This window comes from Sinocyclocheilus grahami, unplaced genomic scaffold (genome assembly GCF_001515645.1).
Source record: "Sinocyclocheilus grahami isolate Dianchi unplaced genomic scaffold, SAMN03320097.WGS_v1.1 scaffold893.1, whole genome shotgun sequence".
Lineage (NCBI taxonomy): Eukaryota > Metazoa > Chordata > Actinopteri > Cypriniformes > Cyprinidae > Sinocyclocheilus > Sinocyclocheilus grahami.
In genome coordinates, this window is record NW_015506072.1 from 35597 (window position 1) to 55200 (window position 19604).

The window sequence follows — 19604 nt, forward strand, 5'->3', positions numbered from 1 at the left end:
ATGGAGAACATGGCAGGAGGAAGTGATATCAAGTCAGAGGATGCAGCCAAAGCAAAGGGGGTGGTGCAGGAGATGTAGACTGAGAAATTTGTTCGTTTTCTGCATTTCATGTTGGACTACAGTACCATCTTATAAAAGCGCAGTACTGATTTTCAGCATGACAACTTAAACATCACGTGGACAAATCAGTCAGTTGGGAGCACCACATCACGCTTACTCAGCCTGAAAACAAAACCAGGAGAATACCAGAAAACCTTGGACACAAAGTTCACAGTGAACGAGGATGGCACCATTTGGTACTGTGGAACTCAGCTCACAAAAAGTCTGCGAACTGCTAGAAGAGGTGAGGGCACAGACAAAGACACCCTTGGTGCAGAGATTCAGAAGATTATTGACAACACAGTCAAGTACATGGGCAAGAGGTGGATTATCTTGTCCCACATTTTGCCAGTTTGCTAGATGAGAAAGAGAAGGAGAAAATTCCACAAGAATGGATGGATCTAAAAATGTGGCTTGCAGAACACCGGGGTAACAAGGTAGATTGCTTGTACAGAGATCTCCTTTCTGAGAATCCAGAACACCTCTCTCATATCTTGTTGCTGGTGAAATTAATGCTGACACTTAGTTCATCGACAGCCATCTGTGAGAGAGGATTTTCTTGCATGAACCGAGTGAAGACAACACATCGTACCTCTCTACAGCCTGAAACACAGAATGACTGCATGCAACTCTCCATAAATGGGGAATCAGTTGAATCTTTTTGCCCTGACAAGGCAATTAGTTTCTGGATGTTTTCCGGAAAAGGTTCAAGACATCTGGAACATAAAACCCCCCGACAAGAGCAGAGAAGTGGAGACCGATGCACAGGAGGAGAAAGCTGATGAAGGAGATGCTATGCCCTCAACATCGAGTGTCATTTTCTCAGCCGTGACTTTAGTTAAAGATTCAGATTCTGACACAGATTCTCGTCATCCATTTCAGTGATGTGAAATACGATCGGGAGTCTGCACAGGGTGTTTATTTGTCACGTTTGTCACTCTAGTCACGTTTGATCTCGCGAGTGTCCGTGAGATCTCGTGTCACTGTGAAATCGTTCCTACAATCATCAAGTGTGTGGTCTCGTGGTCTGGTTTAATCATCTAGTGTGCGCATTCAGAGGATTATAAGGCTAAAAATCGGTTGAACTGTCTTCATGTCTGTGGTCTCCCATGGTTTTAAAATCTTTTAAGATTTGAAAATCGTCTAGTGTGCAGCCAGCTTAAATTGGCAACACTGGTGCTGTCCACTACAGATGAAATAGTGTGGATAAGCACCGCCTCCACAGAAGGAGATCAACACCTGCTTCTACATCACTGCCTGTTTAACACCGCCCACCGATTCTACATCACTGCCTGTTTAGCCCCACCCACCGATTCTTTGATATGTACTGAGTATTTCTGCGTTTTTGACCTAAATCACGGCAGCGTCCATCTCCAAACATACACAAGTCAATCATAGCAATCCTCCACGCCTATTCAAACTGGCTATTTTCTGTCCTGTTTTTAACCTCCCTCATCAGAATGCTCTATTACTTCTAAATTATGTTCACCAGGATGTTGAGGGGAAATCAGGAAAGAGGAGACAAATCTGGCTGTAGATGAGTTTATTTGAGCTGCTTTTCTGTTATCCCGTGCTTGTGTTCAAAACATTTGATTAGTGCAAAGCATACAGAATCATAACCACATCAGATATAACACCCATATTTATAACACAGAAATAAAACAGACTTTTGGCCACTTTTAAAACCCAATAAGCAGATTCACTCAGAACTTCTAAAAGTACAAATAAAAGTGAAAAAGAATGAAGTGGCCTATGAAAACTGCTATTGTAAGGAAACACATTAGCGTGTTCCTCGCTCTTAATATCTGCTGCAGATGAAGTTGAGTTTGTGAGATTCAGGAAGGCTGATCCAGCGCTGATCTCCTCCAGACTGAACTGCTCCTTTTCTCTTCTCGAGGCTGCAGTTTTCCCGTGTCGTCCCGTTCCCTGGAGCCCAGTTCTGATAGCACACCATCTCTCCACTCAGCCAGAGCCACATGTTCATGCTGCAGTAGTTGTGTAAACCCAACCACACCGCCGCAGTAGACGCCCGTTTAACCACGTTCATCACACAACGCTGAATCTCTTCTGAATGAACCGAGACCAGATCCACGTGATTCTGTCTGCAGTATCTCAGAGCTTCAGACCACGTCAGATTCTCTCTGATCACAATCAGTTCAGCGTCTGGAAACCAAACAAAGCACAAGCAGAAGCTAGAGAGAGACTGATCAAAAACAACATGCGGGACAAACACTGAGGATGAATGTGTCATGTCAGACATGTAGCGTGAACTTTAAGAGATCTGGGGCACGTTCTTCGTACCTCGCTTAATACATCTGAGATGATTTGAAAGATTCCAGATCATCTAATCGTGATAACTGATCTCTGGCTAATTTGGTTCTTCAAACGATTTTGTGGATTTGATTAAAATATCTGGATTAAGATTACTGCACGTTCTCGTGTTCTCTGAAAAGGGCAGATGTATCGATACTGGAAACCACGATCAGCAGCGCAGCGATTGGCTGGCGGCAAGGCAGCAACGTAATGACATCATATCATTAAAATAGACACCTGGAAACAGCCAAGCGAACAAAACGACATAAATGTAATAATAGATCAATGAAATGTGGACTGGTTTTAATTAAATTTTTTTTTTTTTTACATGATTCTCAATTATTTATCTTCACGATTTCTAGTATTTGTACAGGCTTTACATTTTTAGTTCAATGTTGTAATTAGCAATTCATTAAATTTGATCTTTGAAGCAGATTTGTTACGTGACGGCATTAATTAAAGTTTCTTAAGGGTCAAGATCTGTCAGCACTCACCTCTATATCTGTCATCACTCACATTAATGCACGACTCTACATTATCTGTGTAGCATGTGTGTAAGACTCCACTACATTTATAGTTATTATTTTATCATGAATAAATCTTTCAGTGAGTAAAACTGGCTGTCTATACTGTAGTATTATTGATTACACAACATTATTATTTTCAAATTAATTTTTAAATGATTATTATTGTAAATTACCGTCCCTGGATCAGTAGGGTACTCTTGTAATAAAGTAGAAGTGGCTGGGACAGATTTTAAGTATCACTTAAAAAGATGCAATCTACATGAAATAAGCTGCTCTCGAGCAGGTTTAAGCTCACGGACCTGTTGCTATGACAGCAACTCCGGGATGAGCTTCGAAGAACCAAATAATCCAAGATCAGGCCAAATCATCAACAATCACATCCAGCTAACTGAGTTAGCGATGTACGGAGAACGGGCCCCTGAAGGTGATGAATGGATTGTGTGTGTTTTGTGAGGATCTACTCACCTTCATGACACACAAAAGGATATTGGTTGGTGCAAGAGGCATCACACCATAGTCCCTGAGGTTTCATTTCAATCAGTGTACAATTTTCACTACCTCCCCAATTATCCAGTTGACCAGGTTTCCAGTATCTGAATGAGGAGTCACTCTGATCTGACCACTGCCACGAGTCTCTGACTCTGAACAGACCGATCCAGACAAATGATCCAGATGAGTTATTATCACTGATGATCTTCTGAACCTGTTGACTCTCATTCTGGTTTCTCACACTGACCAGATCAGCGTGATTCTGTCTGCAGTAACTCTGAGCGTCTCTCCAACTCTTCAGCTGATTGACAAAGACGAGTCCTGTGTTCGCTTTAAGAAAAACAAATGAGAAAAAGATTCATGAATTGGTTTGTTCATTATTCTTACGCTGTTTTATGGTTTGGATGTGAACAGGAGCAGCGGTGCAAACATCAGAAACACGTCATTCAACATTCGAGGAGTGGAATATCAGATATTTCATAATATAATTAACACGTTTGTAAATATTTTGAATAAAACGAAAAATGAAATAAAAGCGATACATCGCTCATTTACAGCTTTGTGGCTGCGGTGTGTCACATGACAAGCATGACACATCGCCATGGAAACAATAAGATGAAACGGTCTAACATGACGGTCATCTGAAAAACTCGTGCTGGTATATTTTAAACTCATTTGTGAAAAGATTAAAGACTTGAGCTGCTTCTACAGCTGGTAATTATGATGTATTAAATATTCACAGATATTTAAATGATACCGTGATCTGTCTAAAAACGTGATTCTGATTGGCTGGAGCGTGTCCATTCAAACCATTAAATGAAACGCACACAAATACAGACCGTCAGTGGCACACAGAGAAACATTTAGAAGCACAGAAGCTTGACGTCAACCCTGCGCTGTGACTTAAAATAGCTTTACTATTGAATCACTGCATTACTTTTCTCTGCAACGAGGGTTTATGTTGTAATGGACTATCATTCCTTCATGAACCAGACTCAAGTTAATCTACACATGAGAAACAAAACCTTTGTAGGTTTGTGTTGAGATACTGAAGGCTGAAAATATCGAGCCGAATCACGTCTAGTTACTGCTGTATGTTTTTTATTAACAATATAAGATCAATTTAGATCTCCAAGATTTTTAAGCTCTTTAATAGCAAGTTTCCATTGTGACAAATGATCAGATACGGGGACAAAAAAGGATAAAATTAAACAGTCTGTTTAGAATTCCATTAATATTTGGTATATGGTGCATATATAAATGAACTCACTGTTGTTGCAGATGAAATGCCGGTTATAATTACATGGAATATCATGCCATTCTCCATTTCTCATCATAGCGCAATAATCTGTGCCTTCTGGTTGTCCAGTAGCCCAGTTCAGATAGAGCGCAGGTTCACCTGAAGACCACTGCCATTCATCACGACCCGTCTTCTGCAGCCCAATCCAGACATACTGAAGACTTCTGTCATTCACACTCTTGTTCAGCTCGTTCATGTCGGTCATGTGGTCAACGGTGGCCAGATCTGTGTATTTCTCTCTGCAGTATCTCTGAGCTTCAGTCCAGGTCTTCGTCTCGTTTATAAAGTGATACTGACGCTGAACACATTCAGATACAGAGCAGAGAGTCCAGATGAGTTATTATCACTGATGATCTTCTGAACCTGTTGACTCTCATTCTGGTTTCTCACACTGACCAGATCAGCGTGATTCTGTCTGCAGTAACTCTGAGCGTCTCTCCAACTCTTCAGCTGATTGACAAAGACGAGTCCTGTGTTCGCTTTAAGAAAAACAAATGAGAAAAAGATTCATGAATTGGTTTGTTCATTATTCTTACGCTGTTTTATGGTTTGGATGTGAACAGGAGCAGCGGTGCAAACATCAGAAACACGTCATTTAACCCTTTTTAACCCTGTGTATGAGGTTGTCATATTATCGCAACTATTCAGTGTTTCCACCATATAATGCTTATTTTAAGTTTCAGACATTTAAATACACGTAAGCATTAGCAAAATATATATTTATAGTTTGTAAAATACAAACCGATGTCTATGGAAGCGGCAATAACAATCCTTACAAATATAATTTGATGTTTTATTGATATCATATACAGCTTGTGTGGGTAACAAAGTTTACTCTACTCTTCTCCCAGTTCACCGGAGACTTACTTTAATGTATTTCGGGAGGAGAGGATGAATTTACGCTTTAAATCCCACAGCTCGGATTCAGAGCAACTAACATGGTCATTATAAAGCTGTCAAATACATTTGCTTTCACGTATTTGAGGAGTGGAATATCAGATATTTCATAATATAATCAACACGTTTGTAAGTATTTTGAATAAAACAAGAAAAATGAAATAAAGGCGATACATCGCTCATTTACAGCTTTGTGGCTGCGGTGTGTCACATGACAAGCATGACACATCGCCATGGAAACAATAAGATGAAACGGTCTAACATGACGGTCATCTGAAAAACTCGTGCTGGTATATTTTAAACTCATTTGTGAAAAGATTAAAGACTTGAGCTGCTTCTACAGCTGGTAATTATGATGTATTAAATATTCACAGATATTTAAATGATACCGTGATCTGTCTAAAAACGTGATTCTGATTGGCTGGAGCGTGTCCATTCAAACCATTAAATGAAACGCACACAAATACAGACCGTCAGTGGCACACAGAGAAACATTTAGAAGCACAGAAACTTGACGTCAACCCTGCGCTGGGACTTAAAATAGCTTCACTATCGAATCACTGCATTACTTTTCTCTGCAACGAGGGTTTATGTTGTAATGGACTATCATTCCTTCATGAACCAGACTCAAGTTAATCTACACATGAGAAACAAAACCTTTGTAGGTTTGTGTTGAGATACTGAAGGCTGAAAATATCGAGCCGAATCACGTCTAGTTACTGCTGTATGTTTTTTATTAACAATATAAGATCAATTTAGATCTCCAAGATTTTTAAGCTCTTTAATAGCAAGTTTCCATTGTGACAAATGATCAGATACGGGGACAAAAAAGGATAAAATTAAACAGTCTGTTTAGAATTCCATTAATATTTGGTATATGGTGCATATATAAATGAACTCACTGTTGTTGCAGATGAAATGCCGGTTATAATTACATGGAATATCATGCCATTCTCCATTTCTCATCATAGCGCAATAATCTGTGCCTTCTGGTTGTCCAGTAGCCCAGTTCAGATAGAGCGCAGGTTCACCTGAAGACCACTGCCATTCATCACGACCCGTCTTCTGCAGCCCAATCCAGACATACTGAAGACTTCTGTCATTCACACTCTTGTTCAGCTCGTTCATGTCGGTCATGTGGTCAACGGTGGCCAGATCTGTGTATTTCTCTCTGCAGTATCTCTGAGCTTCAGTCCAGGTCTTCGTCTCGTTTATAAAGTGATACTGACGCTGAACACATTCAGATACAGAGCAGAGAGCTGTGAAAGAGAGGCTTTGCTTTAATGCTTTTCAGAACAGGATCAAACCTAATGAAACTAGAAACCAGAAATAAAACCACAAACACACTCACCAATGAGAAGAAGAATGAAATACAGAGTTTGGTCCATTTCTGAGAAAGAAAAATATTCACAGATTAATTTTGGTGTAAAACATGATTTCAGCGATAATTAAAAATCCATCTGAACAGGAACGTAAATGCACCGTACGCACTGATTAAGACGATATTAACACGTCAAAGTCTAAATCTAGTTAAAGATTGAACATGTGAGTTGGTCTTACTTCAGAGGTCGTGTGTTTCTGTCCTTCTGTCGGCAGCTTCAGACTGTGATTATTATATCTGCTCTTATCCCTCATTCAGCATCACATCATTTGTTTAAGGATTTTTCTTCCTTAAAATCATGTGTTTTTTTCTTTCTCTGTGTTAGTCTTTGTTGCTGTAATTCTCTAGAAGCGTGTTAATTTGAATGTGGTTGAGACCTGAGGGTCTGTATGTTTCTGTATGCACACAGTGTAATGACACACGGAAATAACAGACAACAGTAACAACACATTCAACTCTTTAATTATGGAAATCATAGGCACAGAGAACATTATGTACACAGGTGATGTTGTTTCCTCTTCATATGATGCCGACTCAGTGTCAACATTATAACAGTAAATTTAATTTACTGGTGTAACAAAACATGCTTGAACCCATTTCTTTCCGCAGATTAACATGCATATGTGGACCTCCAATGACTATACATGACTCATGTTCACATTCACTTATGTAATTTTTATTCTGCAACAGCAGCACAGAAGCCACATAAGATTGCACAAAAAGATGCATGAATACACTTACACATGAGTTACAAGAGCAGGATTAAATTAAATTAATTTAAATATAGAAACAATAAATGAATGAAAATGTGAATTCATATGTAATGAAATATACACTTTACAGTCACATCAACGGCTGAGATGAAAATAATGGTTTTAAAGGGTTCACCCAAAAATTGGGTGAAAATTAGGCTGCGTTTATTGTGTAATTTTATTGAACGTTATGTGAAAATGAAAGTAATCAGTATATAAATTAATATGCTGAATTATGTTAACTCTGGATGTAGTGATGGGGAATGATGAATGTATAATGGTCTTTTCATTAGACAGTGGACCTTTCATTAGACAGTAAACATGAACTTGAAATAATCTAATATTATCAGGAGCAGGTGGATGGATTTGACGCACACCTCCTCATGTGACCACTACCAACCAATGAAATAAAAGCTCTTTTAAAAAATGGCTGATCGGACCACATTCCACCATTAAAAAACAAGGCCAAAAGGGTTGGAAACAATTGTGGCAAATCAGGTATCTATAACCAATAAAAAATAACCGGAACAAAGAAAAAACAGAAAATTACCAAATTTGGAGAGAACAAAGGGTATATAATATGAGCTGACAAACAAAGACTTTGGAATGATTTGGAATGCTGTGACTGTCTTCCCGGCTTTGTTTCTTTGTTAAATAAAGTCTTATTTTGACATCTGGAACTCTGCTCCTCCACTTCATTGGCCGCACCCAAGAAAAATCCACAACACGTTTTACTCACCCCCGATGCATCCTAGGTGTATATGACTTTCTTCTTTCAGACGAATCCAGTCGGAGTTATATTAAAAATTGTCTTTGATCTTTCAAGCTCTATCGTTGCACTCAGCGGGTGTTGCATTGCTTCAGTCCAAAAGAAGTGAAATAAAAAGTGCCCATCCATAAAAAAAAGTGCCTCACACGGCTCCAGGGGGTGAACAAAGGCCTTCTGAAGCGAATCGATGCGGTTTTGTAAGAACCGGAGCTGAACCGGAGCTGCGTCCGTGTACAACAGTGAGCGCAAGCTAGATTAAAGAGATTATTACGTTTTGAATATGGATATTGTTCTTACAAAAATGCATCGATTCGCTACAGAAGGCCTTTGTTCACCCCCCAGAGCCGTGTGAGACACTTTTTTTTATGGATGGGTGCTTTTTATTTCAGGTCTTTTGAACCGAAGCACTGCAACACCCGCTGAGTGCAACGATAGAGCTTGAAAGATCAAAGACAATTTTTTATATAACTCAGACTGGATTCGTCTGAAAGCCTTTTTAACCCTGTGTATGAGGTTGTCATATTATCGCAACTATTCAGTGTTTCCACCATATAATGCTTATTTTAAGTTTCAGACATTTAAATACACGTAAGCATTAGCAAAATATATATTTATAGTTTGTAAAATACAAACCGATGTCTATGGAAGCGGCAATAACAATCCTTACAAATATAATTTGATGTTTTATTGATATCATATACAGCTTGTGTGGGTAACAAAGTTTACTCTACTCTTCTCCCAGTTCACCGGAGACTTACTTTAATGTATTTCGGGAGGAGAGGATGAATTTACGCTTTAAATCCCACAGCTCGGATTCAGAGCAACTAACATGGTCATTATAAAGCTGTCAAATACATTTGCTTTCACGTATTTGAGGAGTGGAATATCAGATATTTCATAATATAATCAACACGTTTGTAAGTATTTTGAATAAAACAAGAAAAATGAAATAAAGGCGATACATCGCTCATTTACAGCTTTGTGGCTGCGGTGTGTCACATGACAAGCATGACACATCGCCATGGAAACAATAAGATGAAACGGTCTAACATGACGGTCATCTGAAAAACTCGTGCTGGTATATTTTAAACTCATTTGTGAAAAGATTAAAGACTTGAGCTGCTTCTACAGCTGGTAATTATGATGTATTAAATATTCACAGATATTTAAATGATACCGTGATCTGTCTAAAAACGTGATTCTGATTGGCTGGAGCGTGTCCATTCAAACCATTAAATGAAACGCACACAAATACAGACCGTCAGTGGCACACAGAGAAACATTTAGAAGCACAGAAGCTTGACGTCAACCCTGCGCTGTGACTTAAAATAGCTTTACTATTGAATCACTGCATTACTTTTCTCTGCAACGAGGGTTTATGTTGTAATGGACTATCATTCCTTCATGAACCAGACTCAAGTTAATCTACACATGAGAAACAAAACCTTTGTAGGTTTGTGTTGAGATACTGAAGGCTGAAAATATCGAGCCGAATCACGTCTAGTTACTGCTGTATGTTTTTTATTAACAATATAAGATCAATTTAGATCTCCAAGATTTTTAAGCTCTTTAATAGCAAGTTTCCATTGTGACAAATGATCAGATACGGGGACAAAAAAGGATAAAATTAAACAGTCTGTTTAGAATTCCATTAATATTTGGTATATGGTGCATATATAAATGAACTCACTGTTGTTGCAGATGAAATGCCGGTTATAATTACATGGAATATCATGCCATTCTCCATTTCTCATCATAGCGCAATAATCTGTGCCTTCTGGTTGTCCAGTAGCCCAGTTCAGATAGAGCGCAGGTTCACCTGAAGACCACTGCCATTCATCACGACCCGTCTTCTGCAGCCCAATCCAGACATACTGAAGACTTCTGTCATTCACACTCTTGTTCAGCTCGTTCATGTCGGTCATGTGGTCAACGGTGGCCAGATCTGTGTATTTCTCTCTGCAGTATCTCTGAGCTTCAGTCCAGGTCTTCGTCTCGTTTATAAAGTGATACTGACGCTGAACACATTCAGATACAGAGCAGAGAGCTGTGAAAGAGAGGCTTTGCTTTAATGCTTTTCAGAACAGGATCAAACCTAATGAAACTAGAAACCAGAAATAAAACCACAAACACACTCACCAATGAGAAGAAGAATGAAATACAGAGTTTGGTCCATTTCTGAGAAAGAAAAATATTCACAGATTAATTTTGGTGTAAAACATGATTTCAGCGATAATTAAAAATCCATCTGAACAGGAACGTAAATGCACCGTACGCACTGATTAAGACGATATTAACACGTCAAAGTCTAAATCTAGTTAAAGATTGAACATGTGAGTTGGTCTTACTTCAGAGGTCGTGTGTTTCTGTCCTTCTGTCGGCAGCTTCAGACTGTGATTATTATATCTGCTCTTATCCCTCATTCAGCATCACATCATTTGTTTAAGGATTTTTCTTCCTTAAAATCATGTGTTTTTTTCTTTCTCTGTGTTAGTCTTTGTTGCTGTAATTCTCTAGAAGCGTGTTAATTTGAATGTGGTTGAGACCTGAGGGTCTGTATGTTTCTGTATGCACACAGTGTAATGACACACGGAAATAACAGACAACAGTAACAACACATTCAACTCTTTAATTATGGAAATCATAGGCACAGAGAACATTATGTACACAGGTGATGTTGTTTCCTCTTCATATGATGCCGACTCAGTGTCAACATTATAACAGTAAATTTAATTTACTGGTGTAACAAAACATGCTTGCTACTTTAACCTCTCTCTCTCTTTTTCTTTGCTAATTAACATGCATATGAAGATCTCCAATAACTATACGTGACTCAATTTCACATTCACTTATGTCATTTTTATACTAAAACAGCAGTACAGAAGCTACATATAAAGCACAAAAAGGTGCATAAATGCATTCACACGAGTTACAAGAGCAGGAAATTAATTTAAATACAGAAACATTGAATGAAAATGTGAATTCATAAATAATGAAATATACACTCTACAGTCACATCAACAGTTGAGTTAAAATAATGGTTTTAATTACAATCCCAATTCCAGAGAAGTTGGGACGTTTTGTAAAATCAAGAATCTGATTCGTTAATTCTCTTTCACTTTTATTTAATTGACAAAAGTACAAAGAACTTTGTACTTTTAAGATAAATATGAACAAATTTAGATTTTGATTGCTGCAACACACTCCGAAAAAAAGTTGGGAGAGAGGCACGGTTAACACTGTGTCACATCATACTTTTAATTACAATGTTTAATTGTTTGGGAATTGAGGATACTACGTGCTGGTCTGAAAACCAGGTGTGTTTAGGCACATTGTTGGTGCGTTGCAATTTTGAGGAAACTGAAAACGACTGCGCAGTATTTTTGACATTTGTTTAAAGGGTGGGTGTAATACTCACGCACACACAGCTTATTACATGTATTTTATTACAGTATATTATTACATATGACAACCTTTAAATTTTGAATCATTTAACTCTTGCGCCATGTTCTTTGATTTAATTATGAATGCATTTTATTTATATAAACACATATAAAACATTATAAATGCATAAACTGACTGAGAATCTTAGGCACACCAATCCATGTTAGAACTAAGCTGACCTTCAGCGTACATCTTGGAAATCAAACCCATGACCTTAATACCGTTCATCATCTGCTAAACTACAGCAATGGACACAACTGACTTACACAGCAGCCAAACAAGGGCAACAACCCCACTGGCAACTTTAAATGAGCATCAAAACATATTTTTTAAAAACCACCTCTAGATCATTGCATTCATTCTTTCAACAAGTCCATTGGTCTGCGGGTGGTGCGGTGCGCAGAGGGACTTGTTAATGTTCAGCACCTTGCAGACGTGTGTGTATATATATATATGCATGCAAACTAACCTGTATGCATGCAAATAATATGTATGCATGCAAACTAACCTCATTGACAACTCTTTGCCTTGATCAGTGAGTACTCTTTGAGGTGCCTCGAACTGATACACAAATTTAAGCAAACAGTCTGAGACTTCTTTTGCCATTTAGTTTTTTTTGTGGGTAGGCCAGGGGCCACTTTGTCAGGTAGTATACTATAACACAGATGTACTGATTTCCATTTTCAGTAGCTGTGAGTTTCCATCCCCACCAGTTCAAAGGTTTGTGTAACCTAGTAAAAAAACTAACAAACAAAAAAGTTATAGCAAACTTACCTAGTAATATTTGGAGTATTATCAGCATTTTTTTTTTTTTTTTTACAGTTTTTCACTTACAAAATTTAAAGGGGCCATGATCTGTTTTTTTATTTTGCATTGTTCTCTGAGGTCAACTTATAATGTTATCAATTAATTTCAAGTAATAGGCTATTTTCCGTCCTGTTTTTAACCCCCTCATCAGAACACTATGACCTTTAAAGGGGTCATATGATGCTGCTAAAAAGAACATTATGTTGTGTATTTGGTGTAATGAAATGTTTATGCCGTTTAAAGTAAAAAAAAAACACATTATTTTCCACATACTGTACATTATTGTTTCTCCTCTATGCCCCGTCATCTATTCACGAACAGCTTGTAACACTCCAAAGAGAAAGGAAAACTTGAAATAGCATCATATGACCCCTTTAAGTAATCGTCACGTAGTACAGAAGTTTGGGCTGCACAGTTCTCCATAACAATCCTGCTCAGTGTTGTGCTTCCAATCCGACTCTGAAAACTTAATGAGTTGAAGGTTTCACCTGTCAGATATATATATATATATATATATATATATATATATATATACTGTATATCAGAGATGGAAACTCGAGTCTGCGACTTGGACTCGAGTTGCACTTAAGTCGCATAAATAAAGACTTGGGACTTGACTTGGACTCGTGAACAGCTGACTCTAAACTTGACTTGGATTCGTGACTCATGATACTCGTAAAAAACACAAGTCATTTGGTATGGGAGTTTATATGAATGTATCTCTGAGGGGAACTGGCTATCTTTAGACAATTTTAGATGGTATTTTCTTTTTATCTTGCCTCTGTATAATGCATAATAAAGTAGTGTTCATAACCGCAGCGCTGCTTTGTTTACAGCAGCAACCAGAGCGTGACTCTGCATTCTAATTCAGCCTGTCTGCTGTTTTGCTTCGTGCAGATGTTTTATGCAGAATATTTTCACAAAACTAAAGTCAGAACATTTTGATTTTGCTTTAAATTTCAAAATTATTCAATCCAATGTAGATTAAAATCTTCTTATGCTGCATGTATGCAGCCTCTTTTTTAGGATTGTGTTGTGTTTAAAATACTGTGGTTGACTCTAATTTTAAATTGAAAAAGAGCACAGACATGCCTTTTGTTTGTATGGGAACTGTTGCTAATAAATAGAACAAAGACTTGAGACGTGACTTGGACTCCACTTTAAAGACTTGAGACTTGACTTGGACCTCAGAGACTTGTGAACGTGTCTGATATAGATAGATAGATAGATAGATAGACAGACAGAGGGGTAAGATGCCTAATATCAACATTCCAAGTACAGAGAAAGGGGTTATTTAAATTGTGATTACATTTGTGTGCACGCTCAGCTGTTGCCAAGAAACATAGAGTGACAGAAAGCCTGTCCTTGGGGCTAATGGCCTTGCCCTTAGGTGGGTGTCCTTCTTCATGATGTGTGGAGCCACCTTCTCTAATAGGACACCGAAGTCTTCCACAGAAATTCATAGAAGGTCCCGAAAGCCATTCATATCATCCACCTACAATAACACATAACATGAAACCTACACCAGAAATGGCACAGTGATATCAGCACATCAGATGATGAAGCTGGCGCTGCACCAATATACCTAAACTTGCTAGTTCAAACTCGTGCGCCCTCCAGAAGCTTGTGTTCTGCAAGTGAACGATGTCATGTGCTGCCATCCCAAAGAGGCACAAAATCCCTCTCACTGACCTTTTCCTGGACTGTGGCCAGCTGGTGGAATGACCTCCCGATCTCAATTCAAACAGCTGTGTCTTTACCCATTTTCAAAAAAACATCTAAAGACACATCGTTTTCGCCAGCACCTGACCAACTAATACTAGCACTTACCTATTCTATTCTGTTCTATTTATATTATAAAACAAACCTAGCTACGTACTTGTATACTGTTGCTCTCTCGTTGGTCTGATTGCTTCTATTGTCGCTTTGGATAAAAGCGTCTGCTAAATGATTAAATGTAAATGTAAGCCTACTTGACTGAAACAGTAATTGGTCAGTATGGCTAGTATCAGTTGTTTTGTGCTCTAGACTGGGAACACAAGACTGTACGTAATTGTGCATTGATTAAATTTAACTTTAAGACTTTATGGTGAGCAATAATCCAACCAAAGGTTGGCATAAATAGATGTTTTATAGTAAGAGAAAAAAGATGGTAGAAAACAGCTGTTTACCTCTAGTTCGCGTTGCAAAATGGATAAATCATATTGCCAACGTCTTCCAAGCCACATCCGTTTTTTTCTTGGACATTTCTGCACATATTGCCAAGGCAGTGCGTTTCTCCCTTGGTAACATGTTTCCTTTTCTGAAACAGCCACACTTCTGGGTCGAAAATTGTACCGTACAGTGTGAGCACATAATTCGTGAGCTTTGGCTTTACATCGCATGCGATCGTCTCATACAGTGTGAGTTGGTACCTTGCGGAAATCGCACAGTGTATGCCCAGCCTTAGACCATCAGGGTATGTTCCTGTGGTTTTGTAAGTTGTAAATTGGTTGTAAATGTTTGGATCCATGAGTCAATTAAACAATTAATCAAACAAGCACAATTGTCAAGTAGCCTACAAAGTGATACATGAAGACAAAGCCTTAATGACTGTTTTTTAATTTATTCTCAGTTTCACATTTATTAATAGATTCAGAATTTTCCACCACAAACTGTACACAGATTCCCTCCGTCTCCAGAGTGTTTGGATCCTCACGAGAGTCTGGAGGATTGGACCGAACCATATCATCTTACATCGTCTGAATGAAAAAGAGAAACAAGATGAATTGAGCTTTAAAGTAAACACAGCCAAGTTTCAGATTAGTGGTTTCAAAATGATCATAATTGTTAATAAATAACAATTTGGTCCCTCGATATTCTCTTTGCCACCGTGAAATTTTCTCAGTCTCCTTAAAGTGTAAATACGGCCGGGAAGTAAGAAAACACACAGTCCATGTATTCTCAATACTTCAATTTATTCACAGAAATACAGATCTTATATAGGCATGTCGAGGGGAGTTTTACCCTCTTAACCAATGAGGATAGGGGGACATATCCATACAGGATGTTTTTCCCAAGAACATGTGTTTTGTATAAAATGGCCACATATACAGAAAAACATATCCATATAAGGAATAGACTTCCTGGCGACGGAGGCTGAACCCCCCTTATAAATCAGCACAAACTCCTTTACATCGAATATGAGTAAGAGACATTCAAACACCATACAAGAGAGAGAGAGAACAGATAGAGGAGGGGTGATTCAGAGAAGGAGAGAGAAAGAGTGAGAAAGGAGGGGTAAGACATTCTCAAAACAGAGAGTGTTTTCTAACAATAATATAGTTGTATCTGAAGAGCATGTTGTTTGTGCCCAAACAGTGGTTCAATCCTTGTCTTCAGAAGCAATATGATAGGTGAGTGAGATATCAATATTTAGGTCCACTTTTAACATAAATCCCCACTTTTCCATCTGAAAATCCCATGTGGAACCTGTATATTTAGACGTGAAAGTGCTTAAACTTGTCTTCTGAAGCAATTCGCTTGCTGAAAACAGAAGGCACGACTGGTGATCGGTCTGCTGAACTGAAAATATTTGTCACTGAAAATTAGCTGACCAATATCGAACGTGCATAAAATTCAAAACACTTACAGTGGTATACGGTATATCATATGCATTAAGTTCTCCTTTGCTCTTGCCAGAAGTTTCATGTAGGAGTACAGAGCGATGTTCTTCTGAAAGGAGATTAGAATGATTATCTATTAATGTTTAATTGTGGTGACAAAAATGTCTGCCAAATATAGAAAAATAGGACAATACCAGCAGCTATGTCCTCTCTTTTTCTTGTTCCCCCATGTCTTGAAAAATTTGACTGTCATGCAAAAAAAGCAAAGAAAGTAACCAATAAAATATAAAGATAGCATGAAATAAAAATGTTTTTTTTAAAAATTATTTTCAAATAAGCTCTTTTTTAACTTCCATCAAAGAATCCTGAAAACATTTTTTATCACTGTTTCCACGAAAACATGAGGCAGCACAACCGTTTTCATCACTGATAATGTGGTGGCTTCTGCCGCTGCTGTGGGGAATCATTCTCAAAGTCTTGGGTTTTTGATGCCAGAATTGAGATTTTATTATTCAGAGACAATAAAACCGAGACGGCTCTGCAGAACAATCTCTCGAGTCTGTGTCTGTACTCTCTTTTATACAGTGCTTTCCGAAGGCATGCCCGTGCTCAATACATTTCATACATATGGTTATCGTTTACCTCTTTTGGCTGTCTCCAGCCTGCCACTCAGAAGCAGACAGGAGGCCCCAGTTTATGTTCCATGACTAAAGAGGCCCCATCAGATATTGTGTCTAATGTCCAAATAGGACATGCAGCTGCACCATATACTGCAGTTTAGTAATGTCTGCATATTGCGTTCTCATGCAGGCCTCACACAAAAGCAAATGCATGATTATAATAGTAGAATGACTTGATACATATATGGCTAGATTCACATTGATTATACATGATTAGTTCATATTTTGATTAATAAAAATCTTCCACGATAATAATCAGAAATGGTTCTCGAGCAGCAAATCGGCATATTAGAATGGTTTCTGAAGAACATGTGACACTGAAGACTGGAGAGTAATGATGCTGAAGCTTTTTCTTTCTTTTTACTGTATTTTGGACCAAATAAAAACAGCTTTGGTGAACATAATTTTTTTTTATGTATGTAAAAGTCTTGCCAGCCCAAAACATTTGAACGGTAGTGTAGAACAGATATTTTTGAGTTTAAGGCAAGCAGTGTTTCAACCTAATTTCACAATGTGATTTCTCCAAATTAAACATAAAGTGTGTAATATTGACACTATGAGCTGCATTTGTATATTACTTTTTTTATTTGATTTGATAATGCCTCAGCTTCACTGTTATTTGCTTTAAATCAGCCTAAAACTGTTGTTTAAAACCACTTTACACAAGCAGACATCTCACCACTGCTGCATTTATTTGATCCAAAATACAAAAACAGCAATACTCTGAATTATTAACAAGTTTAAAATGACCGTTTTCTATTTTAATATATTTGAAAGTGCGATTTATTTCTGCGATGGCAAAGCTGTATTTTCAGCATCATTACTCTTCAGTCTTCAGTGTCACATGATCTTCAGAAATCAGTCTAATATGCTAATTTTTTTGCCGAAGTATTATTTCTGATTATTATCAATGTTAAATAAAACCTGTCGTTTTTTTTCAAGATACTCTTTCACTGATAGTTATTTTCAGCACTTAAGTGGACAACAGGCATATGGACTTAAACCTGGCACTATACAGGACTTTTATTTTGATAGGATGCCGTGACGTCATAAGGCTGCGCCGCGCTCCTGCGTTTGTTGTTGTTCTGCTGAAGAAAGGTTTGTGTTTTCAGCAATTAAAGCGTTTAAATTGATACCAAGCGCTTTGTGTGAGTAAAGCGCATCCACAGGTAAGTAACAGAGAAGGTGTGTGTCATTTCGTTCCATATATCAGTTTATCTTTAACACGAATTCAATCACTGGCTATCTGTTTCAATTATTACTTGCTGCTAGGAAGGACTATTTCGTTTTCTAGAGAGCTGATCGAGACGCACCCAGAGATTTAGTTAACATTTATTTTTCTTTCTGTTCATTATTCTCATCTTAAACAGGACAAACTCACAGAAAAACTGAAACTGAGAGCCACGTGACACTATTACAAAGATGGAGTTTATTAAAGAGGAGAGTGAAGACCTGAAGATCGAAGAAGCATTCAGAGTCAAACATGAAGATACTGAGGAACAAACAAAGATGGAGTTTATTAAAGAGGAGAGTGAAGACATGAAGATTGAAGAAACATTCAGAGTCAAACATGAAGATACTGAGGAACAAACAAAGATGGAGTTTATTAAAGAGGAGAGTGAAGACATGAAGATTGAAGAAACATTCAGAGACAAACATGAAGATACTGAGGAACAAACAAAGATGGAGTTTATTAAAGAGGAGAGTGAAGACCTGAAGATTGAAGAAACATTCAGAGTCAAACATGAAGATACTGAGGAACAAACAAAGATGGAGTAAGAAGCATTCAGAGTCAAACATGAAGATACTGAGGAACAAACAAAGATGGAGTTTATTAAAGAGGAGAGTGAAGACATGAAGATTGAAGAAACATTCAGAGACAAACATGAAGATACTGAGGAACAAACAAAGATGGAGTTTATTAAAGAGGAGAGTGAAGACCTGAAGATTGAAGAAACATTCAGAGTCAAACATGAAGATACTGAGGAACAAACAAAGATGGAGTTTATTAAAGAGGAGAGTGAAGACCTGAAGATTGAAGAAACATTCAGAGACAAACATGAAGATACTGAGGAACAAACAGGTTGGTTTTCATTCTCAAAGCTGAACTCACTCATTTGCACCCAAGGCCAGATTATGAGAAACAGAAACGATGAATTAATTGTTTCAGTCTGTTAGTGTCCCTCACCTCCCACTCCGAGTCTTTCGTTCACATCCCCATAAACTGAAGCTGAGCTGCAGTCGGTACCAGAAACAGAACTGATTAGCTCATCTCTCGAGTCTTTGGGTTTGAGTTGTTCGGTCTTTTTCCCCCCCTCACATACACTTTAAAATGGTGGACAAGCAAATTGATGGAAAATGAAGTTTTATATCGTCGATGGCACTGTCATCTTAAGAACATGCTGATCATGATGTCCATCACAATAAAATATCACATTTTATGAAATTTTCAAGATGGTGAAACAGTAGGGATGTAACAATTAACCGCGAGCCGGGTGAAAATCAATTAAAATATGTGACGATTCAAATCGGTTGAGATGC

At 38.0% G+C, this 19604-nt stretch overlaps 1 protein-coding gene across 1 annotated transcript; it reads right to left on the reverse strand.

Moving 5' to 3' along the window:
- Positions 1-1854: 1854 nt before the first annotated feature.
- On the reverse strand, positions 1855-10896 carry LOC107563865 (C-type mannose receptor 2-like). Its single transcript, XM_016248832.1, has 9 exons — positions 10876-10896; positions 10667-10705; positions 10218-10574; positions 7666-7670; positions 6561-6855; positions 5092-5207; positions 4699-5047; positions 3405-3758; positions 1855-2262 (listed from the first exon to the last, which is right to left on the reverse strand). Exons 2-9 carry the CDS (start codon positions 10701-10703, stop codon positions 1898-1900), a joined length of 1878 nt encoding a protein of 625 aa, XP_016104318.1. The 5' UTR covers positions 10704-10705; positions 10876-10896; the 3' UTR covers positions 1855-1897.
- Positions 10897-19604: the final 8708 nt, after the last annotated feature.